The 27913-nt window shown below is 44.7% G+C and overlaps 1 protein-coding gene across 1 annotated transcript in view; it reads right to left on the reverse strand.

Annotated features, from left to right (window-relative positions):
• The window catches only part of ITPKA (inositol-trisphosphate 3-kinase A), a 40484-nt gene extending 18754 nt beyond the window's left edge, over positions 1–21730 (reverse strand). Inside the window, exon 1 of the mRNA XM_080593439.1 lies at positions 20979–21730. Coding sequence (XP_080449565.1) covers positions 20979–21482 — 504 coding nt within the window. The 5' untranslated portion in view covers positions 21483–21730. The remainder of the gene's footprint in view (positions 1–20978) is intronic.
• Between the last annotated feature and the right edge of the window lie 6183 nt (positions 21731–27913).

Below are 27913 nucleotides of genomic sequence, written 5' to 3' on the forward strand. Positions count from 1 at the left end.
TTCCAGACGCACCCAGTGGAGCACACTGCCACGGACAGGGGTTCAGCAGACGCACTCTGCCCTGCTGCATCTTTCAGTCCCCAACCTCAACCAACTCAGGATGCAAATTGCCAGGATGCAAACAGGGCTGCGTGCTGTTGGAGCACTGGCGTGAGTGGGAAGATGAAAACTTTGTGCGCCTGCTGTGGGAGGAATCTTTCTCACATCTATTTCTAAAGCAAGATCTTTTCCTCTTTGTTAGCAATGGCATTATGTGCTTTTCACATCACTGCTTCATGTTGCAATGGCAAATAGGACTAATGCCATTGCCCGTGTGTATTTGCAGTTCAAATCTCCCTCAGGCCCTCTTTCTCCTAGATTCTTGCTCAGTCTTCCTCAATCTTCTGTTCTGGCTGGGTTTCTCCAAGCCCTTTCTTCCAGATTCCCGTTCAGTGTTTTATGCTATTTATATACACACAGGGAAAGTTCAGATATCTCTGTATCAGAATTGCCAGAATCAGACACCCCTGACATCGCTGATGCTGTTTTATATGCCTCTTAAGATCAATATACTCAAGAATTTTCCAATAGCAAAAAGAAAACCATTCCAAAAGGCAAACCCGAGAAACATTAACATTGGTAGATTAAGCGCATAAATTACTTGATGTGAACTGTAGCTGACACATTACGTGTATCTATCTCCCTAAGCACTAGGAGGTGTGGGATGCTGAAGATGACAAAAGCTAGCTTTCTGCCAAGGGGTGTGTGACAGGCTGTGCTGCCAGAACAGTGTCTAGGCAGTGAAAGAGTGAAAACCCAGTGGAAGAGAATGGAAGAGCTAGTTCCTGCAACAGAGCCACAAGGCATTCAAAGGATTGTGGCTTGGAATCTGCCACTGGTCTGTTATCTGAATTACTCTTCTGAATTTGAAGCAGAGCACTGAAGAAAACCGTATTTCCATGCAGCAGGTGTGGTAGACACTGTGTTAGCACTGACGTGCATGAACAAGATGCTGGGCAGATGACGTATTTCCAGCTTATTCAACCCTCAATACAGGTAGCAGTTGCCATGATGGTTTACCCTATTAAGGATCAGGAAAGGTGAGCAGCAACGGAGAGCCACTGGTTCCTGGGTGTGCAGCTTTCTCCAGGTCTGTTCTCATGATGAGAGCACAACTTCCTACGCTACTGGTGTGTCGAAGCACAGCCATCACAATCCTGCCTCAATGCACCAGTAGGACACGGCTGAGCAAAACCCACTGCACTCATTAGGAGCACTTTCTTCTGCTCTGAGGGGTTTGGGCTCAGGCCTCACTGTCCACAAGAATTAATCTGCTTTCCTGAAACCCTCCCACTGTTTCAGGACAAGGGCTATAACATCCTAACAGCCAAGCTCGCTGAAGAGGTATGTGGAGACCACTGGGAGTATTCCTGATTTTGTGTGGTTTTGTTCTTTGTTGTTGCAGTTTTAAGGGCTGCATAGAACAACTGAAATTTCTCACTGAGTGTATATTACGTCCCCAGGGGAGAAGAGATCTACTCTCATGCCTAAGGGCAACAGGGGACAGGACTTGAACCATCCTCTGTTGTTTGAGAGAAAAATAAAATCACCCCCTTAACCTAAAGGGAAACCAGAAACAAAGATCTCAGTTCTGTGAACAAATAATACACATAACTACCCTCAGGCAAGCACTGACAAGCAGGTATCGTAATTTAGGAATCTGCAGAACAGAGTCCAAATTAAGCAACTAAAATTATTACAAATGCCAAGTACATCTAAACTAGTTGGGGGGGTGGGGTGGGGGGGGAGAGGGGATAAGAAAACCTTTTTCTTCAGGGGGAACAAGAATGGTCAGTTTTAATAATCCTAGCATGTTACTTGAAACTATAGTGAGTTAAGACAAAAGTATACTTAAATAACAAGTTAATGATACCCTAAAAAAGTTCATTTTTCCCTTATCATCAGGGTGGAAGGAAGTCTAGTTTCTTTCCTGCACTGTTAAATTCTCATGGAAATTCTGCTATACAATAGTTAACAGTGACCCCGGATCATTTTTCCAGGACAATTTCAGTAGTTTCTTTATCCAAGATCCTGTTGTCTTTCTTCTCTGTGCTAGTACAAAACCTACGCAAGACTACAAAGAGCTATTATGACAGGAAGAAACAAAAGGATAGTGAGAAATTTGTGATTTTTTTTCCTTAAAAGGCTTTAAAGAAAGAGTACTTAATTGTCAGTCATCATAATCTACTGTTCTCTTGAAGTCTTTGCATCATTTAGGCTAAATTCTGCAGCTCTGGGACATGGGGGCTGAAATTTGATCTGTGTTGCTGGTTGCCACTGCCTACTCAGTGTCTCACCAACTCCTAGAAGGAACAAAGTTCCTCCACAGGGACTACAAGGAGTATAAAAAACTATAGCTATCAGAAAGTTACTACACGTTTCAAAGTATTTCTGCAAGCAAGCATGTGAGAAGATGGTGGGTGTTGGCCTCTTACAGGGCAGAGTAACCCTAACAGCAGCGACTGGAAAAGTAGCACCTGAGAACACATCGGTAGTAGCTGAAACTACCTTTAGTGTGGGCCCCAGGCTAAAGGAAGTGCTGCTACGGGAGGTGCCAGTTCTGTGTTATCCGTGTACCGTACTATTCACTCCTCTGTGGCTCACCTTTTTTCTGTGATTTTGTCTCTTACTTCTTCCGTCCTCAGTCACACAGTAGCACCCCCATATTTTTTTTTTTTTTAGTGATACAATAAATCCTCACAAAATTCATAAGATTACACAGAGTTCTCATAGGCAGTGTCAACATGTGGTAGAATTTAATCCTGCAAACTCTTATGTTAATATTTGTTCCCTCTAAAATCCGTGTATGTTTTACAGTTTATGACTTTCAGTTTTACATTTTATAGTATGTACATTTACTTAAAAACTCAATAAAATGTTCTGAAGTTTTTAAAACCCTGAGTTAATTATCCACAAAATCCTTAACTGTTTTACTTCCCTTAGTTTATTAAAACTGAAACAAATCAGCTTGAAAGCTAGTTTGTTTTCTTAATTCTTTATGCTGTTTCACTCAATTATTTCATTCAATTTGAAAAATGAAATTAATATATTCAGATTTGTTCTCCATTTTCAGTATTGTTTGTCACTACTTGGATCGACTTTGACCTGACATATTGGACCCACACACACAAATAACTTGAAATAGGTCCAAAGCTACTAACCCTATTACATTACTGAACTAAAGCTAGCCTGAACCAAACTTTGCTTTCATCTGTCTCACTGCAGCCACCATAAAACGCTCCCGTAAGAAATTCTGAGTGGACCACAACCAAGACTATTACTAGCCTAATTCAATTACCCTTCAATTAGATACGATTCCCTGCGGGAATGTAATCAATAACTACAGTACTATAACAACAACCTATAAAAGATCACATTTCAACAATGAATCATATTATACTACCGAGACAAGTCAGTATCAGCATAATTCCCCACAAACCGACAGGTCTTCTACAGGTGCTCCTTCACAGCCACCAGCTTCAAAGGTGCTGAGGGGCTTCACTGTTTCAGGAGCGTGAGGCTCTGGGACAGCCAACCATATAGTTTCATTGCATGGAGAGATTTGGTGATTTGAGTCCTTTAATATATATTTAAAAAAATAGTGAGAGTTGCTGAGCAACATGGTATCATTCCAGGTACAGCCACAGAACTTGCCTGCTGAGGGACTCTGGTTTTGAGTTCTTTCATGTGAAGGCTTACCATAGTTCTTTGCAGACCTGAAAGAGGCAGGCAGCTGACTTGGTTAGATTCAGATCCTGGAGCAATGCATACTTTTATGCCTAATATAATGAACTAATAATTATCCTTGCTCTTTTAATACTATGTACAGGCATATATATACACCTACGTGCATACTTTAAAACATCTAAAGGATTTACTAAAAGCTTTTCATTGCAGTTTATCAAAATTCCATTACTTTGTTGTTGCCCAAACCATAAGAACTAAGCTTAGGATTATTTGGCACTTGATGAAAAACTTCAACCTAACAAGACATCATACTGTAATGGAGAAATTGAGAATTGATTAATTTTTCCCTTACTTCTTGGAGGAAACACAACTTCAATATCCACACAGGCCCTGTATAGGGATGCAAGGTGTAGGATTTGCCCATAACAACTAAAACAAAAGCATCACAAATGACAAACCTGGTTCCGTCATATAAGCCATTTGCGTTGTTTTCAGCAGCCAGTTTCTGTGCTTTTGCCCCTTAAAGATTTCTGGAATATTTAAAACTAAGGAGTTCCTCACTGCCAAGTGTACTACTCACTTGGCTGAATCAGACATGAATCATGAATTGAGTTCTCAATAGGTGGGAGGTGAAAGAGCAAGTCAACAAGAAGAATCTCCCCAAGCAAGCCCAGACAGGAGCACATTAAGCAAACACTCACACAACCCATTATAGCTAAGTTTGAGTGCAACACTTGATTTAGCTCCCAAGACAGGGTGAGGCTCTTACAGCAAATGACTTAGCCCCTTTATTACCACATTTCATCTTCTCCTGTCACTGGGCAGTGAACAGGTTCCTGATGCACACAATAAGCACTACTCTGCACAGCACTCCCCGATGCAATCATTCATTGCCAGACAAAAAGGTATTTAGGCCTGGAAACAAAATGTTGCTCCACGATGACATGCACCACCACCAGACAGCCCAGCACAGAGATACGAGTATCTACTTGGAGAAGTCTGTGCCCGAGCTGATGTGCAACAGCATCACTCATTCTTCAGACTGAGAGAGGCGCTGTGCCAAACAACATCAACTGATAATTTGTCCAAATCACTGCAACTGGCCTTCCGCCAGGGCAGCTGCATGACTTCAAACACTGTCAGCTGCCACTCAAGAAACACAAACAGCCTAACTCTGCCCTCGATCAAGGAAATCACTGAGCAACCTCCACATGCCAGGCTCCTTGGGAGCCTTGACCACCCTCGTATCCGCTTTAGTCAGCGGAGTCCCCAAGGAAGTGACAGGCGCTGCTTTCTCACACCGCTGATCTTCCTGCAGCAGGGTGCCAGCCAGACCTGGAGGACTGATGATCAACAGCAAGGCAGAACGCACGCTCCTCTAGAGGAACGGCAGTTCGCACGCTACGTGAGGAACTTCCTGATCAGCACCTCTTATCAGACTGCCAGGCACGCTGTGACTACACCTTCATCTCTCCCTCTGTCTCTTCCACCATCCAGCCCCCACATCTCTGCGAAGAAACAGTGCTCAGCCCGCGCTTAGCCCTCGACGCTTCCGGCTCTGCGCTCAGCCATGGGTGAGGGCCGCAGCTGCTCAGCCAGCCTTTGGCAGGTGTATCCTCTGACTGCAAGGTTTTCATTTCCTGTTTGTACCGCAGGCAAGACGGGCTGGGCTAATCCTTCACTCATGAGAAACACTTAATGCAATAAGCAGAAACAAAGCTGCAAGACAGAAGCCTCAGGTTCCTGTATTTTCTCCTCTGTCATGCCTCGCCATGCTTTATGCAGTGAGATGCAAACGTTCTTTGGCTCGCTGCCCTTTAGGATACCTGGTAAGTTTGATATTCACTATCTCTGGGCTGAGGAAGAAGTGAAGGAAAGAGAAACCACTGGTGAGTATCAGACTGCTGAAATGCTGGTGGCACAAGATCCCACTTCACAGCTGGGTTCTGGAGCCCCCCTCCAAAGCGGAGGGCGAACAAAGCGCAACAAAGTGAAAGCGTTGCTTGCTATTCTGCCAACAGCACCAAGAGCCTGCTGACGGCTCTGTAGGAATCAACACCGGCATTTTGCTTCTCATCATTAAGTAGTAAAATATTTACCATCTCTGTGTCATTCCCAGACCAAAAGGCAAAACGGTCAATGAATTAGACGGCTTTGGAGTAGCACTTCCACATGGATTTCATTCACTTTTCTCACAGGGATTTTGTAAAAGTTGATTCTGTAAGGGACAGTACAGTTAAAACTGAAAGTCAGGTTTTATCTTAATAAGTCAACAAATGATGTTTTGAGGGACACTCAAGTGTCTGCTGTTGACAGCAGGCATTAACAGGCCCGTCATCTCCACCTGCACAGCTTGTGCCTTGCTCAGAAAGATGCTGGTTCCCTGACAGGACGGCGTTCTGCCACCCAGTCCTGCTGAGCTCAGGGAAACTGAACCAGAGACACTCTGCCTGACACCACTCTCAATGGAAACTGAAGTGTTATTATCCAGAAAGTACATGGAAAGTTCCTCACTATAGGAAAATTGACGTACTTTCAAAGCACAGACATTTGAAATTTGTCTAGGCTGTCCATCACCCAGAACCATTTTGTGGTAAATCAAACATCACTTTAGCAGATGGCATAGCAGAAGGAAAATCTTTCTTAACCTCCAAAACAACTGCAGCTTAAGTCTTCAGAAATTTTCTATGCCAGTTTGGCAGTTTTAGAGATCTTTGACCATCCTCTGTTAATCCCCTGCTTGTTGTGGGTCACTGATTGACATCAACAGTCATGAGACAGGGACATCTAGAAAGACCACACTCTTTAAATGAAAGAAAATGAGCCTAACCTCCTTTTAGGGAGGACACAATTACCAGTTCCCAAACATTCATCCTGCTTAGAATACTTAAAACACAAACACATTCACACTTCTCCACACATAGGCCAAAAAAGATGTCCAGCCCAAGACACAATCACAATTTGTCAAGGCACAGAAGTGTCATTTCTGAACTGCGTATGACCTCAATTCCCAATGCACTACAAGTAGTGCCAACCCCTTTCAATCAGGTGTGGTTTCTGCGTAACATCAAGTAAGACTACGTTCCGGCAACATGCCAGGAAATAACTTCAAGGAGCAAATCTCCCCGAGTGAGCTCCAGGCACTTGGGAAGGAAGCTGAGCATGCACTTCATCTTATTTGCTATGGTGGTGCAGACTGTAACCTAGACACACAGCTCTAGCCTGCCAACCTAAGCTTACTAGCAGTTTATCACCCCAGTGATTACGTGGCCACAGGAGAATCTCTAGTCTAAACAGATAAGGAGAAAAAGACATCCTTTATTATACTTCCCCATTTGTCACTAACACATTGGTCACAAACCACTGCTATGAGACAGAAATTGCAAAACTGTCTTCTATTAACTGGTGAAAGACCCCTCTCTTCCTATTCCTAGCAGCTTGGGCTAGTGAACACTTCTTGAGAGGTTACCATACCATCGTATATCCTCACGTATGGGACACGTGAAGCTGTATCCCACGTACCTTTGAGATTCTACCTTAAAGGTATGAGTTATACTTACAGGTTCTAACCCTAACAATGCAAGACTATTGTGCCATAATTCATTTTTTTCCTGTCGGAAAGAAAAGAAAGCACGAGGACAGTCAATTATTCTCCTATCTACTGGGAAGGATGCAAATGGCTTTAATTTGCAACAAAAATATGACATTCCAGTGAGATATCAGAAGAGGGCTCAGTCAGTTTCCCTTGTTGAAGGCTGTTCTCAAACTTGACAAATACCTGTAACTCACAGGGGTCACTGCCACCAAGATAGAACTGGGCTGATCCCAGTGTCAGTGAGCTGCAGTAGAAAAGGAGAAGAAAGGAGTTCTTAGTCACAGGCACTACGAAAGGTCATCATCAATGGTCACAAGATATTTATATTCAACAGAGCCATGAATAAAGCTACCTGATCCCTTTCTGTGCTTTAGATCCATGTCCTAAGAAGTACTGAAACACTCACTACAAAAACATTACACCTCTCACGTCAAGACCTGTCTGCAAAGCAAGTTTCTGAAGTTGTACGCATGCACATACACAGAAGGATGTTACTGACAGGTATTTACTTTTTAAGGTGTACTTAAATACTAAATACAACTTTTTGCTTTCCTACCACGGTAATTCAGCTTCTAGTATCCTAAAGTTTCAGACACCCATTTGCAAAAGAACTGAGAAAACTCCACTGTTTCAGTATGGGATCTTGGTGCAGACACAAGCCCTTTCCCTGCTCCAGTTCCTGGAACTGCAGGCGCCAACTACTATATTTCAGAACACTGCTGAACAATTTAAGTAATTAATGCTTGTAAATTACATTATAGGCACTCAAGTAAGACATGCAAGTACTCAAGAAGCTGTACAGTGTTAAGTGAAAAGCATTATTAGAGTCTAAAAATACGTCATGTAAAAACAGATCAGACGCACTGGTAACAGTTTACCATCTGCTCTTCTAATCTATCACAAGACAAAGTCCAGTACTCTGTCTTTCCTCTCCTCCTTTGTCGCCTCCAAACCCACACTTCCATTTTCCTCTAAAGCAGCATAAACAGTTACTGCTTCGCCTATCACACACTCCACTGTTCAAATAAGGCCCACCCTTTGGAATGGAATGCAAGTGTCAACAGGCGATAGGGCACTGTTATTTAGCGGGGTGTGGTATTTACCTAGGGGAAAGCCACATCCTTCAGCAACCACTTTAATAACTCTGAGCTTTAACATTGTAACTGTGAGATTATTCCAAACCACTGTGTTGAAAGGATTTTATTTTTTTTTTAATCAAATAAAAAAAACACATGCTTCTATTTGGGTGTGCATGAGAACACAAGTGAGGCCAGTATCCCTGACAATATAGGAGCCCATGAGCAGAACATGGTAACGATGCAGAAACATAGAATTAGATGAAAATGGGGAAGGAGGAGCAAGAGGGCCTTCTGGGTCACAAGATAGTTGTTTGTTTTTGGAGCAAACCTTAGATTAGCAAAACTCTTACTGCCTCAAGTCACTGGGAGCTATGTAAGGAATCTGTGGAAGAGGATGACTTCACCTTGAGCAAAGCTACAGGATCAAAAAAGAATTTCTGGTAACAGAATAGCACAAGGCAAGTTGAATTCCTCCTCCATATCAGAAGCAGGTAGTCCCAGCAGACAAGGGATTATTTAAAAATTTCATTTCCATAACATAGCCTTAAGAAAGAGAGTCAAATTCAGCCCTTACATAAGCAGGAGTGACTCAACTAAGACTGAAATAAGGCATCTGCCATCCTGAAGAGTTGTGGGTGTCTGAACAATAGTCAGTGTGTTGTATAGAGTGTGTTTCCTCTGCCCTGAAGGTAAACAAACGCATTTACAATCAAGATCCTGGAGATCCCACCTTCTTTAGAAGCACAAACATCAATTGCCAATTATTAAGAAGCTAACCCAACTGAAAATAAACAGGATGTAGCTTATACATAGACCATTTATCTACCCAAACTTTTACCTTACAGTAAAAGAGACAAAAACCAACCCATGAGCTTAAGAATTTCATGCAGTTGGATCCTAGCAACAGAACCGCAAGCCATACTCCTCCATCTTGCACAACCACCTACACCAGCCTCCTGAAATATGGAAGCAGCAGCAGCTTCCGTGCCAGATTGGACATAGGCAGCAGAACCCAAAAGTGACCAACATCAGTACACCGTGGCTCAGCAGACAACGACAAGATGGACAACGTCTGAAGTGTCATTTGCATGTGCTTTATTGCTTACAGTGCACATGGGGACAGACCATACAGAAAAAGTTACTTCACAAGCAGTCTGATTTTTTTGCCCTGTCTGCTGTTTTTCTTGAGGAATGCAACGTAAAAAGAATTGGCAACTGTGCTACATTCATTCCACAGCCATCCTTCGTCTCCGACAGGATTGCCATCTATACAGTCAGAGGACTAAGATCAAGACAGACTTATGGCACTGGGAGAACACATTTCTAGAGATAATGCAGAAAATCCCCATGGATGAATAGGAGTGGAAAAAACATCATTAATTTTACTGTCATTCCAGTTTTACATTTGGAATGAGAGACCACGGTCGGGATGTCAGCCATTCCTACTGCTGGAAAAGCATTTGTAGACTGCTGTGTACTGACAATCAAGCACAGTGCTGTCAGATGATAGCACAGGACTTCCTCCCTCCCTGATCTCATTGCTGAAGCAAGTCAGTCACATGTTCTCTCTGGTCTTGCTCTGAACTTTGGGAAAACAAGCTATGTAACTGTTACAGGGGCCTGATGAGTGCTGAAATCCATGCAGATCATTACAGCAAAGAGCTCCAGAGATAGTGCTTCCTAATGTATTTAAAATACAGCTTAATAAGTTTTCCTACTGAGTGTCTTTGAGAGTCACAGTGGCATCACAAGCAAGTGATAGGCAAAAGCACCTAGAAGTCAGGAATCCCCGCCTTAATCCCCTCTCACAGGACCTTCATCAGAATGGTACGATCTGGCCTGAAACAAGGACAAGGAAAGGAATGAAGTTCCTTATCTGAATTCCCCAGAGCAAGACAATACAGACCATACTCAATTATCAGCCCAAAATTCCAACACTCAGCATTTTGCACTATGAGAAGTGAAAGCTGGAGCGTAGGAAGCTTTCCAGTTTCCTCAGATTACATTCTCCTCTGAACAAAGCTGACCCTTTCTGGAGATGGTGTTGCTGTTCCTGCAGAACACGCATGGGTGAGAAAGGCTGAGGAAGGAGCCCACAGCAAGCAGAGCTTATCGTGATTAGAACATTCAGGTCAAGTGCACTTAGCCAACAACCCACTCAAACCCCACAAAGAGATAATAAACAGCCAATCTGCATGCACGAACACTGTTCACGCAGATTTTATCCTGTCACTGCATCATGCATGTAAGCATACAGTGATGGAGAAACACAGAGACCACCTTTTAACTCTTGCTCTAGCTCTGCCTCTTTCAGAAGATCAGGGTCTCAAACCCCAGATTTCCTGTACAGCCACTAAAGCAGCAATGCACAAGTAGTCTCGCTGCTTCTGCGTGTCTCATTCTTGCTCTAAGTTATTCACTTCAAAGAAGGGCAACATTTTTTTTGTTCAGACTGAACATTTCCAGCAAAGAGTTCAACTGTTTCCAAGGCTAGAAAATGATACTTCGTGAAAATCACACTACAAAATCTCTGATGAATCCTCTGAAAATCCTTTTATCCGTTAATTTTGAGGAAGGAGCCTGAAGTCTAGCAGGAATAAAGCATTCAAAGCAGGAGCAAGCCATTGGAAAAGCCAAAGTTAACCTGACTGAATCTGTGGAACTGTAAGAACCTCAGCTTCATTTGCAGCAGACACAAAATTGTACAAGTTACATTCTGAGAAGGTTGCGGGCACAGCACACACAAAGGCTTGATGGAGCTCAGCTGTGAAGCGTGCAGGCAGCCACCCCACCCTACAGACACAGTGGAGCTTGAGCAGGCTCAGCTGTGCATGCAGCAGTTGTATCCAAGGCTTGCCCAATACCAGAGGGCCATCTCCCACAGAGCACAAAGATCCTCTCCAAGCACAGCCCTCCTGTGAGAGTCCTCTTTAGCACAAGCACGTGAAACGCAGTTGTCTCTAGTGCTCTGCGCAGCACGCATTTCAGAAAGGAAGTGAGGATGAAACACTGTCACGTGCCAGCGCCTTCCACTACTCAAACACATTCAGATGATCTGAAAATCATCACCTCTGCCAAAAAATCTTCAGAGATTCACTGAGCATGTAGCACAAGGAGTCATCCTCTCATGCCTTCAAGTGACCTAGCTTATGGGCAGACACTCCGGCAGGTAGCTACAAGATTCAAACGTGGGCTGGGTGAGAGCAAAACTTTGAAGATGAGGGAGGTAAACAGTTATGGTGGCTACAGGACAGGAACAGGTATATGAAATAAAAGAAGTAAAGTGACTGCAGTCTGGGCATAACAACATGCTGCAGTCTTTAGTTACAAGCAGGCACAGTTCTTGATGCACACAATGCATGATTCTCAACTAATAAGCAGCTATTTTATATTTCAGTACAACTCAAAGGACAAGCTACGGTTGCACTGATCTAAGTTTCTTCACAGATAGGTATGCAACAAGTCAGGCAGAAGATCACAGGACAGAAAGACTAACTTCCTGATTTAACATAGCTGAATGCTTATCGGGAGAACTGCTCGCTTTATGGTGCCCCTGTAAGAGACTAGGCAAGTTATTTATGCAGACTTTCACCATAAATCACTAACCGTATTTCTCTATTGCCCAACTTGAGACTATGGGTCTTATTAGCAGAAAAATTGGATGTTTGTGCCTGCAACAGAAGTTAATGAGAGCTCCTCTACAACACTGTTCAGCACTGTTAAACAGCGTTGTATATAATGCTAGGTATTAGGAAAAAAAACAACAACTGAAACTGGGCTTTCAAAATTAGTGGACACTTCTCACATTAACAATATTTTCTCCAGTATTTTCCCTTAAAGATATGACTAAAGTAGCTTGCGTAACAGATTGTGAAAATAAATTCATTAAAATTTCAAAAGCACTCTGTTACTGCAGTGATGGAGTAATGTGGTAAAGTACCACACAAAACTCATTAACTGCTTTTCCAGTAGATTTCCAATAAATGATGTAAAAATGGCAATTTTTGCTTACAATGAGGACAAAAATGCTTTTTGCAGAGTTGGGAATCGTGTATTTACACTGAATGAATGATAACTACTGTATGTTGTTATGTAGTTAAAGACTGTATCGTATGTTGTACATTGATGGATAAGAGTTGACATGAAGAGGATAAATTCCTTAAAAAGTAACTTGAGTATTCAATTTCGCATTTAAAAGACATTAAGGTTCCAGTGCAAACATAATTCTGCATCTGAACATGTTTGAGTAGTGGAAGGCACTGGCACATGACAGCAATGTTTCATCCTCACTTCCTTTCCGAAATGCGCGCTGCGCAGAGCACTAGAGATGACTGCTGCATTTCACACGCTTGTGCTAAAGAGGACTCACGGGAGGGCTGTGCTTGGAGAGGATCTTTGTGCTCTGTGAGATGGTCCTCTGGTATTGGGCAAGCCTTGGATACAACTGCTGCATGCACAGCTGAGCCTGCTCAAACTCCACTGTGTCTGAAGAGTGGGGTGGCTGCCTGCACTCTTCACAGCTGAGCTTCATCAGTCCCTTTTGTGCCCTGCACACAGACTTTGAGGTGCTCCAGCACCCCAAAGAGGAGAGCTAGAAACTCACGTTTGATTCAGCACTACACCACTGGAAGCAAGCATAAAGTAGAGCACAGGTACAACATGCTGTCCACACTGAACATGACTGAGGAACCACTGCAGTGTTCTCAGCTATATGGAGCTGCTTGAAAAAGAGCTAAGACAGAATGCTCTGTTATCTGCTGTAGCTCAGAGTAATGAAGGCAGCTATAGCTAAGGCTGTGTCATTTTATGCCAGGACATGGCAGAGACCAGAGTACAGAAGCAGCTATACCACCGATGAATGGTGATTTCTTACCATCACTGGAAAACAAAAACATTTTCTTTCTATGAACATTCAATATAATTTAGTAGGAGATACCAGTTATCACGTGAAAGATATATCAGCACTACAGTAGTTTGCATTCTCCTTTGACACATCACTCAGCACCAACTGAGCTAAGACTTTCTTACTCACACAGTCCTGCTACATCCCTGCTTCCTGTCCAACAGGTAAATTGTCAGGTGGACTGATGATTCACGCAGACTGCAGTGCCAGTTACACACAGACATACCACACGTCTATCCCCAGTCTTTATCACCAGTGACCACACCTCTGTTATCACGGTGGTTCAAGTATGGATGATGAAGGCTGACGAAGCAGATTAAAGCTGAACGTGAGTGAAATAAAGGTGGTATCAGTGGGCTTGGGTAAACAGCTTAAAGAGTTTGCATTCACTGTGCCACCTTACTTGGATATTTCAGCCTGTAGATAAGGAGTGTTCCTGGATTCTGGGTTAAAGCCAAGCTCCCACAAAGCAGCATCATGCTTCCTACAGTCACCAACTGGCATGGAGATTCTGTCCCAGGCTCCGAATCTGGATTGTGCCAGGTCTGTGACATTGCTTCACATGAGCTGCCAATTGGTCTGGCTAACTTCATCCCAGGCTTGCCAGGGAATGGAAAGTTTGGCAACAGGTAACTGTAGCCAGGCCTTATGGGTTCAGGGTGGGTTTCTTTACTCTCTCTCTTACTGCTTCATGTTTCAGAAAGGAAAATTTCATTCCTTGGGGGAAATTCAGTTTAGAGATGTAAAAACAACCAAACACTGTTTGTTATGTGTTATCCCCCAAAGCATTCTCCATTACTGACAGAAATGAATCAGTTAAGCACTGGAAACAATACGCCACTGTGTTTGCTAGTCTGACACCAGATGAACAGGTCACCTCTCCCCCTTCCCAGTGCTTTCCCTACTGCTTTTAGTCTGCATCACTTAATTCTGTACAAACTTCTGCTTTTTTATGCCGTCTTCCCCCAGGTGTGCTACACTATGGACAGACAATGCCATCACGCCTAACGCATGAGATTTTTAGAAGAAGCTCTGTTAGTAGAAAAGGCTGAGAGGAGCACTTTAAAAACAAAATCTAAACCTACACTATGCAAGATCCAAATTAACAAGGACTGACAAGCTGATTCTTTCTGCTTCAGCCTCTTCTTTCTCTGCAAACACTACACTGACAGAGGAAGTAGAAGAGAGACAGTGATTCTACTGGTGCTGTACATAAGATCACTTTTTACTTGTGAGAATAGTATTACCTTTTCTGCTATCACAATTTATAGATAATCACCACAAAATGAGGTGTCTGATGAACCTCAGTTCTTCTCTCAGTCACTCCTAAACAATCTACTACACATAAATATAACGTGCATTCTTAGCTTCCAAAAATATTAGCTGTATTAAACTGCACCACACCATGACAATTTAATAAAACTGATCCACTTTAACGCATTCTATTTATAATAAATGTTAGATGTGAGTTGAGAGGTTATTTTTTGTCTATGATACCTGTTCCATTTATCACCTGTTCAATAAATAAAGAGTTCAGCCTCATCAAACCATTCTAATAGGTTAAGAATGACAGAATCCAAAAATATACAGACATGCTAAATTCCCGAACTATTGCCCCAGCTCCTACCCTTACCCCTTTTCAGGCTGGCATGGGTTTTCACAAATAAATCTTCAACTCCACTGAGCTGACAATAGCCTGGGAAAAACCTGCTTAAGCATGCTCTCTTTAAATACTAGCACATCACCTGATGATGAGGAGTCATCATTACCTCCTTTCCTGCTTTTCAGGTGTAATAAGCACCGCAAGGAGGTTTGAGCAGTAGAAGTGCACATACAGAGTAAGAGAAACTTCTCTAGTATACTTAATCCAACAGGTCCATAAAAAAAATAATTCTAATAGAGCTCTTCCAATTTTAAACCGTACACCCAAGTAACGTGTCACTTAAGATATGAAAAATGAAAACTGTCAGGGGGGACTTGATTCAAAAGAGAACAATCTTGTAACCTGTAAGTCATTATTTCAGATGTATTGAGGGTGAGAAAGTCTTATCTGATAAGACATTTAGTTAATTGTCTCTCTCACAACTGACTTGACTAAGACCTAGCTCATTTCCTTCTAGATGAGAGTCCACATTACTAATAAACAGTCACTGCTAAAAGTGACACTGCTGATGTTTGGATATGCTCCACCAGTTGAGTGTACAGTGGTGAACAAGCCATCCTCAAATTGGGAGAACGCTCCCGGTTCAGAGTTGTGGCCCAGGAACTGAGCGGCACGGAAACACCTACCGCTGTTCGCCTCGTATTTGTTCAGTGTATAACAGGAACATTTTAGTATGCAGGACTATCATTCTAAGTCAGCTTTAAAAAAAACACCACACACACACAAAAAGATATTCTACTAAAAGCAGTTGATCCACAAGCAGCAACCACAAGTCTTGGTTTGTTCTGGACTTGTACCCTACAGTCCTGCACACTTCCCAAATTAACAACGAATTGTCACTGTCCCTTCCTTACAGGCTTGTGCCAGGAACCTTCCTGTCCCTCTCGCATTTCCACATCTCCCCACAATTCCCTTACCTTTTGATCCTGATCCCTCAGCTGCCCTAGTGTTTTCTACATTCCCTAACCTCACCAGCCCACAGCGTTGTGTGGGCCCTCCCATACTTTCCCCTGATTACCCTCAGGACACGAGGCACTAATTACCTGCTGCAGCCTGTAAGCACGGATCACCTGGACAGCATGCACAGTCAATTCACCCGTTAACAAGTGAAACAGAAGACCCCTGCTGAACTCATGCTTCACCTTCTCCCCCAAGAAGAAATGGTGTAAACTTGCCTGGGACTTCATCTCCCCCTCCCAGAGGCTGATTTTTGTGGAATTTTAAAGACCTCTTGAAGAAAACTTTGGGATGCCTATCCCACTGTCAAATTTGGCTGAAATCTACTGAAGTTGTTAAAATTAAATTGATAGAGTGATTACACAAGCTTTCTTTCCTTTGAAAGTAGGCTAAAAACCCATTAACAGTCTTACTTATGTCATCCCTTCATTCCCATTCTTCATTTAAAAATAACAATCCTATTCCACTGCATTAGCTTACATAACCCACCCCTGAGCAGAAATACTTCAAACTTTCAGGCCATATTTGTTATGCGAATATGTCTATATGTTTGTCCATTTTAAGGTGCTTGGTATTATGAAGAATAATAGCAAGAAGATGGGTGAAAGCAAATAAGCATTCCTAATGGCTATCCCCCAAAGTTTCTGGACTGGTATCATTGCGTGCAAGAACTGAACTGCTTTTTCTCTAGCAAGCTGTCAGCCGTTCTCATGGTTACTGATCTAGGAATTTGCAACGACGGGTCACAGTTATGAGAATGAGTATGTTATTTACTAGATAGAAACATGCCAAAGAAACATGCCAAATAAATATTCTCCAAATCAAGGGGACAAGAGGCTGCTGTACATTATCATGCTGTTTATTCTCTGTGAAAGCCACTTTTTAAAGTCTCTCTGTCCCAACAAAGAAGGCGTTAACCAGACTTGCATAGTTCTTAAAATTGCTCGCTCACATAATGAAAACAAAAATACACCCCTTGCACTCTCTCCATTACTATAAATGGACCAAGGGGGCTTTCACTGACAGATTCAACTTCGTATATACACTTTCCAGATGGTGTGAAGCAGCGGCAAAAAAAGCACACTTCCCATCTAAATGCAAGAAAAGGCAGGAATGTCAACTGTTGTCATAAGGTAAAATCTATCCCGTTGATTTGTTACTTAAAAAAAATAACCTATATTTTTTAAGTTAACTACCAGGATGCGTGAAGCTCCAGATAGGATGTTACACAAATTACATGTACACCAACACCAGCAACTGGTTTCCACAGAAGCCCAAGTTCAGCTCACAGGGCAGCAGCGAACAGGATTCCCTCACACTTCTAACTGCTCATTGTCAGAGGGGCCTTCCTACGGGAGAGCCAGGGCAGTTCAGTTTCCAAAGCTGCTATGAATTATCACAAAACAAAGTGTGGAATTTGTGATGAGGAAGTGAAACACTTACCCACCAACTTTCTCTCAGCCGTGGGCCTGCCTAGATGTGAACAGTGCTTAGTCCCCGCAGCGCCAGGCGGGAGCTATGCCATAATTGTCAGCCACCAGGCCCACGGCATTTGCTACCTCAACAAGAGCCCCAGCACTCCAGGGACATACCCACGTACCGCACTCAGCAACAAAACACAATTTAATGCTGTCACGATGTACCAACTCGTCCACGCCAGAAGGCTCCGTGAATCATTTAACTGAACAACCGCCTGCCGGCCCAGCGAGCTGCCAGGCAGAGCGGTTTTCCAAGGCGCACAGCGGGGACAGCACTGCGAGGCTTACCGCCGCAGCATTTAAGGCCTGGTGGCTCCTGGGCAGCAAGCCCTGTATGCAGTGACAGCTCCACAGTCTTCTGTGTTTCACTCGGGCCCGCAGAAGAAGTACAAACTTTTGAAGGCCCAACTGGGTTTTGACTTCCAGGTCAACAAGAGAGAGGCCTCTAGCCGAGTAGCCTGGGAGGGCCTTCCTCAGCTTAGGTCTCAAGTTCCTGTGTCTGCAGATGGCAGCCTTGAAGCCCTGATAACAGGAACACTATCAGAACTTCTGCTCCCACAGTGGAAGACCTGGGCAAGTTTCCAAGGTTCCTGCTAGGCCCTGGGGAGCCTGGTAGGCTTGACAGTCCAGCAGTCCTGTGGGCCCTGGTCTGAGCTTAGTTGTAAGGTGCCAGGCTCCATAATCCTAACGTTTCCAAAGAAAAGTCTGAGGAAATTCTAATACAAGGGAAGCTTCAAAATGTAACAATTTTCCATGAATTAGGGAACACCAAGTTCATTCCACTTCTGATTTCAGTTTCACACAGAAAATCTCTAACCCCTGTATTCTGCTCTGAAAATGAACCTTCATTTTCTAAAATACACACACTAAACCAATAAATACAAATTAAACATGCACATTTACCTCTAAATAGTATCTTCAAAATACAAAAATATTCCTCAAGTTATCCTAAAAGTTATAGTTATTTTCATATGTACATGCCTGCCTTGAGCCTAAAGCCTTCCATTCACTCCATAGGGAGCTACTCATCCTGCCTCAAGCTTATTTAGTAGAACAGATACATCCTGTAAAGTTGAACCCACAGAGGTTCAAGGCTCATACTTCTGCTTGGCATACTATGTTTCAGTAAAGAAACAGCATTTATAAAGACTAGACAACTGAACACGGGGCTGGCTAGTGTCAGAGTATTGCCCAGTACCAAAAGAGAGCAGACAAGAAGAAGCCTGTCCTGGTCACCTCCGGGTACCAACAAGCCCAGGGGGCAGCCACTTGAGATGGAGGGCAGCACACATTGCCAGAGGAAAAAGAGCAGATTCCCAGGATCCAAGCTCTCTGTGGGTAATGCAGCAAGGAAAGAAGGGATGAACGAGCACGCACTGAGCAGATGAAAGACCTGGCCCATTTTATTTATCAGGCAGTGTCATAAGTTGTTGATGCTTAGTGCTGCCATTTTAGAGTCCTAGATACAAGCCCCAGCTCTGACTTGCCACCTTGCTGCACAAGTGATAACGAGATAACTAACAGCCAGCAGAACACAGGCACCTGGTGGGCAGCTTATCCCAACCGCCCACAGGTGTGGGAAGTTAACTCGACCGCTGAAAACATTTTACCAGGTGAGTGAATACCTACTTAATTAATGAAACACTACAGAATAGTGAAGCTGCACAGAATTTGGGAAGCATGTAAAAAGCTTGATAAAAGACAGAACTCTCATAATACTACTGAAGTTCTCAATGCCCAAAGTTGGCATTGCTCTCCCTGTGCACCTACATGAATAGGATATTCTCTCAGAGTTGAAAACATTCATAATGTGACTATTCTTATTTGTGTATAAGTCATTTGTAAAGCTTTGTTTTTTTAATTTCTTTTTCTTGTCATTAAAAGGTGAACAGAGCCTTTACCAATTTTGCACAGTGCCCAGAAACTTCCTAATATGTAAAAGAAAGTGATGTTTTTCACAATCCACTTAGGCATGTCAGACTACAGGGAAAGAAACAGTTCTAATAAATAACTTAGGATTCAATATTGCATACAATACCAATGTACTCCAAGGTGCAAAAGCAAAACATTGAAGGCAGCATGGTTTCTCACCTGAAGAATAGTTTTTGCTCTAATTTGTGTTCACAGACAAGTTAGCAGGAGCTACAATGCCATCCCAAAGTTCTCTGCGTTGCTAATGTTATCAGTAAATTCTTGCTCCCTACTTACCACGCATACGCCTCAAGGCTTTACCTCCACAGAGTTCATTATCCCACCCACTCGCCCACTGCAACAGCAGGGATGTTGAGTCAAAGGATCCAACAGCCCTTTTCCATCTTTAATTTCTATTCTGCTACTTTCACAAAATCCCCCTTTGCACAGCACATAGTTCAGAAAAGAAAGGAAAATGGTGATAGAGTAGTGATTGCTTCCCTCTATACACCAGTTTCTACCTCAGGACAGAAAGTACAAATTAAGTAGTATTATTACAGGTTTCTTGGAATGCAATAAAACAAAGTACAGAACTTTTTTTTCCCCAAACCAGGCCACAAGTTGATGCAAACAAAACCAATATTGCGCACAGCATTTTAGCTTCTGTACTATGTGTCCTCTAAAGTAGTAAACCCACAATTACCATGAGAAAAGTCCAGCTGGAGGTATCACCTACAACTAGCATTACTTCTTGCTTATATATATTTCTTTCAAAACATATGTTCTGCTTGAAAACAATTCAGCGCCAATGAGTTGGCAGCAGAACAACAGTTTAAGTTATGTTCTCAATAAATGTAGGAGGGGGAATTTGCTAAAGCAATGTATTTCATTTACAAAACCCCAAAGAACACATTATAGGGAGTCAGGCAAATATATGTTAATGATCAAAAAAAAAACCAACCAGCTAAGTAGATGCCTTTAAAAGCTCACTTCATGGATGAAAGCTGCCAAATTACAGAGGGGATTTACTGAGAAGAATGTGTTACTGCCAGAATGGACAAAAGCATGCATTCTACCCATTCCAAGCTCCTCCCCATCTCCTGTCATGCTCACAGCAAGAAGCAGCTCAAAAACTGACAGCCACACACTCCAGGATTGGAAGAGACAAAAAAGAAATACCTGCTGGTAAATGCCTGGAAAAATGTTATTTTGAAGATCTAAGAAAATAAACTGGGAAGAAAAAAAAAACCACAACACCCTACCCACAAGCAAAACAACGCCCCCAGAAGTTCTTGGGACAGCAAGCACAGTTTCACAAGAAATACAGCACACCTAAGGGGGTTTTAGAAGGGCCAACGCGCAGAAACATTTTAAAAATAAGCGCAGCAACCTGCACGGCGAGGTGCGCTGCCACCAGCCCAAGACAGAGGTTTCCCGCAGTTTGTGTGGACGAGCAAACAGCAGTTTCACCCCAGCTGAGGCACAAGCCTCATTTCAGTGGGGGGCTGCCTGGCGAACCCCAGGCAGCCGGCACTCGTGGGCGAGCCCCGCACGCCGAGCGCGGTTCAGAAGCCTTTTTTTCCTTTTCTTTCTTTCTTTTTTTTCCGCTGCGTGCTGTCGCCGCCGTTGTTCCTAGCTACAGAGCCCGGCGGGTCGGTGTCCCTACCTGGCTGGACTCCTCGCCGTGCTCCAGGTGCACGATGCCCTGGCTCCTGCCCTCCGTGTCGCTCAGCACGTCGTCCTCGGAGTCCTCGAGGAGGGACGAGGAGCCCGTGGAGGACAGCGAGGAGGTGGAAAGCCGGCGGGACTGCAGGTGCAGCGAGCTGTCCGTCCTCAGCCAGCCGCTTTCCGGGTGCGACGGCGGCGCCTTGGGGCTGCCCTGCGCCTCCTCGCCCTCCTCGGGGGTGACGGTGAGCCGGGGGATGACGGGCGGCAGCACCCCGTTGGGGGGCCGGCAGCCCCTCTTGGCCGGGTCGGGCAGCTGCCGGGCGGCGGCGGCGGCCACGGCGGCGCAGCGAGCCTCGAAGAGGCAGCGCAGCTCCCCGACGCTCAGCCGCGGGGCCATGCTCAGCTCCGGGCTGCCGTGCAGCCCCGCTCGGGGCTCCATGGCCCGCTCGGCGCCGGCCGCCGGCCGGGCAGCGCCCCAGGGCGGGCGGCCGGGGGCGTGCATGAGGGAGCGCCGCGACGCGCCGCCGCCGCCGGAGAAACTTCTTTGTTGCTCGCTCAGTCCCCGGCCGCCGCTCGGAGCCCGGCGGCGAGGCTCATGTCCAGCCCGCCCTCCCTGGGCAGCTCTGAGTCAGCCGCAGCCCGGCTACCGCGCCCGCTGCCCCGCCGCCAGAGCCATGGGGCGCGTTGAGCCGCCGCCCCGCTCCGCCTCGGCGCCGAGAGGAGGAGCGAGCCGAGCCCCGCCGAGCCGAGCCCCGCGGCGGGGAGCCCCCGCCTGCCCCTCCCCTCCCCGCCTTCCCTCGCCTCCGCCCTTTTGCTTTCGCTTTCCCTCAGGCGCCCGCCGCTCCCCGAGGGCCGCCCCGGGGTGGCGCCGCCTCAGGGCGGCCCCGCGGGGCGCCCACCCCCGACCCGCCGTTACCTCAGCCCTCGCCGCGCGCCCCAACGGCTCCCCGGGCACGGCGGCTGCGCGGCGCGCGCGAGCCCCGGCCGAGCCCCCCTCACGGCGGGCGGCTTCTGTCGCCCCCTCCGGGGGGCGTCGTGCCCTGGGCTGAAAGGGCGGAAAGCGGCGGCTTCGCCGACTGAGCCGTGCTTAATCTGGCTCTGCCGAGCCCCGGGCTGCTGACATACCCCCCCACCTTCCCTGACTGGATTTCTTCAAATAACACTCCCCCCTTTACTTCTTGCCCGTCTAACTCCCACTCTACCTAAAATGTAACCGTGCTGGGTTGCGACATGTGTTGTAATTGTAGGTATTAAGGCCTTTGGAAGAGGAGCGGCGTCCTGCCGCAGGGTTACATCAGCTGAGATGATTAGTAAAATTAATAATTTTGGAGCCGACTGCTAAAGTCTTCAACTTGGTTTTTGCTCATTTATCTCATTGTTTCCCTGCTCTCTCCCATCTGTCTCTCCCATCTGTTGTCTCTTGCCTGGTGCTCAGGCTGCGAGCTCCTCGGGAAGAGGCTGCGCTCGCTCCACACATAACGCGGTATGGCCACGGCTGGGGTCCTGGGCCCTGCTGTGCTGCAGATAAGCTTTTGATGGCCCATCTCGCTGCATTTGGGTTACTCGGTGGCAATTGGGTATTTCATAGCCCAATCTCACAGATATTCCACACAGAGTGTATTCCCGTGAGGTGACTGCCGAGCTGCTCTCAAGCACAGAGTTTGCAAATGCCCTGGAGCACACCCAAAGGCAGTGGGGGAACTCCATGAGCAAAAATTCAGGCGTCTTTATAGACTTTTGTAGAAGCAGGTGCTGCCAAGGGGTATGCCGTGGGTGAGGCAGGGGTGACAGCTACCCCAAAATTATGTACAAACACTTACCAGTAAAGTGCAGAAGAAAATGTTTGGCAGTGCAGTATTTCACTAACAGAGGGACAAAACCAGCACAACTGTAGGCACTTGTTCCTTCAAGGTAGACAGGAATAGTTTTGAGTTCTTTCTGAAAGAAGATAGTCACCACTTTTATTATGAACTGCGTAAGTTATTTCAAATTTTGTAGTGCAGAAAGTCTTAAAGTATGACTAGGCCTCAGACATACTGAGAGTCATAATTTAATTGAAAGCATGAATTGATGGCTTTCTAAGAATACTCGCAGTTAAAAATTTACAGTTACAGCAGAAAACACAGTATCCAGTTTAAAATGGTTGTGGAAGATTACATATGCACAAGCTGGGCCCACTTAACTCATTTCTGTAGCTGTGACAGCTGCTGTCTGTAGAGGAGCAAGACAGAAAAAGAGCTTATTCAGAGGACAGAGGTAGGTGCAGGTTTCCGCAGGCCAAGCAGGGAGCCCTTCTGCAGGTGGAAGGACAGCTCAGCTTCCAGCAAGCTGCGGCTCACTCTGCTGATTCTGCAATTGCAGGATTATGCGGGGTCTATGATTAGGAAATCGGCCAGTTAAATGGTTTCCTTATTTAGGAAACCTTAGCTCTTGCAACCGTTCTGAGACCACCAACACACTCTACATAGTTCATTCTACAATTATAAAATATAATTTAAAGGTTTTAATTTCAACTCATAAAGATAGATACAAAATACATGCAACACAATTTTAATCAATTGGTACATGTATAAAATAGAAAAACAGCATTTTAATTATATCGATTAGTGGCAATTGGTTGGATCACATTAGATGATAGCTGCTTTTATAATGCATCAGCTTTGGAGAGATACTGATCTCTGAAATTAGTCCAAGATTTAACTTGAAGTTTTTCAACACTAGCAGGAGGATGAAGAAATTCTTCAGTCAGACAGGTATCACTGCATTAACTCGTTGATGTACAACTGTTTTAAGAAAAGGAGTGGTGACTGTGACCTGATGGTGAAGTGGAGATGACTTGTATTTTCCACTTGTGAAATGCTGCATTCCTGAGAGCAAAGGACTGTCAGCACTCATTAATGATGCTTGGCAAGAGCTAAATCTGATAAGATACAAATATGTGTCCCTATTTTACAGATGGGTAAACTGATATGCAGACAGCAAATGAGTTGACTGCAACCATATAGTGAGTCAGTGGCAGAAAAGGGCACTTCAGATTTGCTGCCTGCTACTCTAACCGCCAGATCACGTTCCCACCTCCAGGGGTAGTAAGTTTGTCTATTGCAGCCGTTCTGATTCATATTGGTATTACCCTTACTGCTGTGGTTTCAAATTTCATACAGTCCTGATAAAAAAAAAACAACTTCTGCCTTTATGTGAGAAAAAAAAAAAAAAAGACTATTTCATTCCCATGAAATCCTTTCTAAACATTGTTATTATTAACACATTGCTTATTTTTACTTCCTATTAGTTTGCATTCTGAAAGGGTGTCTAAGCCTTGACAATACAAAAGCAATAAAGATGTCACGGATGCTTCTAGCAGACTTGAGAGATTTCACGTAGAAAAGAGTTTAAACATGATCCAGAGGGGAGCCTTGGGTTTAGTTTAGCCTGCTTAGCACATATAAAATACCTCACTGCCCACACGAGCTAAAAGCATGGCAGCTGAGAAACACCCCATCTTTCAGTTCAACTTCAACCTGAGCATGGCCTACAAAGACCTCAAAAGCAGACGAAAGTTGTGATTCACGTATCACTTTTGGATGCAACAGATAGAAGCAAGATAATGTTCATAAGTTATGATATCTCTTTCAGGACCAACCGATATAACTGGGAAAAATAAAATAAAATAAAATAAAATAAAATAAAATAAAATAAAATAAAATAAAATAAAATAAAATAAAATAAAATAAAATAGGGTCAGCTCTCGTATACGAAGGCCCTTTTTAAGGACTAGAAGAGAGGTACCCGAGCCGCTCCTGTCCGAAGGAGGATGCTGCCTTCCCCACAGGCTCTTCGTGATGAGGCCTGAGGTTCCCCCCAGTGGTGGAAACTGCGAGCACAGCTCCCCGGAGAAGAGAAGCGACGAGTGGTGGCCGTTCCTGTGTTCCCAGCGCTGCTGTCAGCTCAGCTGTCAGTGCCCCCTAGTACAGCTCCTGGGCAACACGCAGGCTGTGAAAAGCTGGTGGCCTGAAAGAAGAACCCCAAGCAGCTGGGGGAACACAGGGAAGATGCTGTTGGGTTTAAGAGCTGGAATAAAGTTCTTTTGGATGCGGATTCCAAGGATATGAGAGATGACTTGGCAGGGGGTACTGGGATTTGAGCAGATCCTCAGCTACAAGGGGGCTGTAGGATTTTGGTGGAAGTGGTTGTGTTGATCTCAGCGTAAGGATTAGAAGAACCTACAGAATGATAACCTACAGGACAGCAGCAGTAGTCTGTGGAGGTCCCCACGTGGCTGAAATTAAAATTACATTTCCAAATCGTATTCCTGAACAAAAGTACCAGAACTATTCAGCTGCCTCTCACACTCGGTTGTAAAGGGGGGAGCTGGAGGGGGAGACAAAATACCTCAAGCGCAGCTAGGTGCCGGTGGCCGCTGGGAAAAGGGGCTGCAAGTGCTTGAGATCATCAGGTGAGAGCCACGGTGGTGAGAAAAGGCACAAGGATAAGGCCAGGGAGAAGGAAGGAGTGCACACAACACCAAAATGCGCTGCAGAGGCCTGCTGCTGGCCTCGGGGCCAGCATTCAGGCACCAGAACAGGACAGGAGGAGAAGAGGCCCCAGGTGTGTGTCAAGAGGTGCAGCCAGGGGAGTAAGTGGCAGCAGCAGTGCTCCTTTGTTGGCTTGAAAAGTGGATTGTGTGCTCAGTCCTCGGAGTGCTTCAGTGGTGGAAGAGCATCTGAGATGCTCACATGGTTTCTGCTTTTGTTCTGCCTGTTCTCAGCTTAAATAAAAGATTCTGCTTCCATGGCTGTCATTTTATCGCAAAATCCACATGAAATTGTAATGACAAAGCAAGAGGAAGTTTTGCTGTTGTATGTTTGAGATGATGAGAGGAAGACTTCACCGTAACAACCACGTTCACCATAGTTCCCTGTCAACTAACTCTAAGAAGTGGAGTATGAAGCCTTGATTTAAAGATAATTCCTCCAGCAAAATCACTAATGAGCTTTATGCTTTGAGTAAGCACAGCTGCTATTTTTGGCTAGCCACTTATAACCCCTCAGAACACAGGGACTTTTTGCCTATGCTTACAGTAATGATTACATTAAATTCTGGGGGTTTACTCCTGATTTATAATAGCGTAAAGAAGAGTGGGATATGTCTCATTCCATACACACACATGCTGTTTCAAGAAGTTTAATTTCACATGTTCACCCTGCAGCCCAGGGCAGTATCTAAAGAATAAATCACACTACTTCCCTATTAGATGAAATTAAAAGACATCTCAGCTAGGGGCTATCCCAGTTTTAACACACTGAAAAGTATAAAATATAAAACTTCTTCAGATTACAGAGAAAACTGAGTCTGAAATAGCATCACTAGTTTAGATTTAAACAAAGATTAAAGCAGAATCTGATGTTTTCCACAGAAAGCATCACTACTAGTACTTATCCAACAATGAATCTGGCATGGTAACTGAACCAAAACGGTCTTTTTAATGATGGATGTTGGTACACAGACGTGTTCAGAAGTTTACATCGCAGCAGTCACAGACTTTTATTTCCCTTTAAGGGGGGGAAAATTACTGGAGAATTCTTAAAAGTTCTTACTGAATCAACTGAATAGCTATGTGAGTAAAGACTTATGTGTCCACACAGTTTGCTTTGGCAGTTTGTTTGACAAGAAAAAAAATCAAGTGCACCCTGTAAGGTCATAGCTGCATCCTAAGATATTAATGATGCCATATGAGCGTATTTTAAGGAAAAGGCAAGCAGAAATAATTACTAAGCAATGAGCAAGCATTTCTGTTTAATGTGAAAGTCTGTTTTGTGCTCATGCAAAATTACTCAGAATGGATTTTATTTTTCTAGGATGCAGAGGTGCTCGTTAGCACGACCTAATTGCACACGAGCGCCGACCCGCCTACAACAACATCCACTTTTGCTGCCAGCTAGCCTGTTGTCCCACGGCATTGCCCAGCTGTGCGGACTGGATCACGGGAGGACCAAGAGCCGGGCAGCGACCCCTGCTCGCCGGGCTCGCCACTTGGCCCTCTGACACCGCCGGGGAACTTCAGCACCGCGGACAGCGCCGCAGCGCCCGGCCCCACACCGCTCCCGGGGGTGGTGCCGGCCCCGGGAGGCTGCGGGCCAGAGGGGATGCTCGGAGCACCACCACCACACGCTGTACTCGCCCTGGGTGACATTGGCCACATCTTTCTGCTAAGCAGGTGTCTCGTATTCTGTTGTCACCCACAAGTCCCCCAAACTGCCGGTTGTGCCCCTGAGAAGCGTCTGATAGGACCCTCCCAACAGGCAAGTGATGATAACACCGTAACCTTAATGCTGCATAACCACTGGTGCTGTGTGACCGACTGCAGCAGACAGCCTAATGCTCTAAATGTTGCAAGAGTAAATCAGTGTGAAAGGTAGATAAAGGAACATCAAAAAGTATGCTTAAGAGCTGGTTCTCCAAGCTTTTTCTGTCGTAAAGTGTATGATGTTTTAATTACATCATCATCATCATCATCATCATCATCATTATTATTATGAAAGTAAAGCAGGTAGTAGCTGAAAGGAATATAATTTCTGATTTCTGCACTAAAGAAATGTTAACTCTCAATTTCTGTTGAAGTAAATCAATAATGTGGACCATTAGAAGTTCTGCTTTCCCTAGGGCCAGGACCAGCCATTGTCTTTCCTTTTTTTTTTTTTTTCAAATAAGAGTTTAAATTTCGTTTCTTCTCCTTCAGCCTACTGGATAAATTCTGAGATTTCATACACCATTGCTCTGATAGGTTTCTTCAGCCCTGTACATGACAATAAACTACCCAGGACCCTAAAGCAAACTCTAGTGCTGCCATACCTGTGTGCTCAATGTAGATCAGGCTCTTCTCTTTGGCGTTTAAGCCATTGCTAAAGCATGGAGTTCTCTTCAGTAAGTGGGATC

This window comes from Anser brachyrhynchus (assembly GCF_964034855.1).
Source record: "Anser brachyrhynchus genome assembly, chromosome: 5".
Lineage (NCBI taxonomy): Eukaryota > Metazoa > Chordata > Aves > Anseriformes > Anatidae > Anser > Anser brachyrhynchus.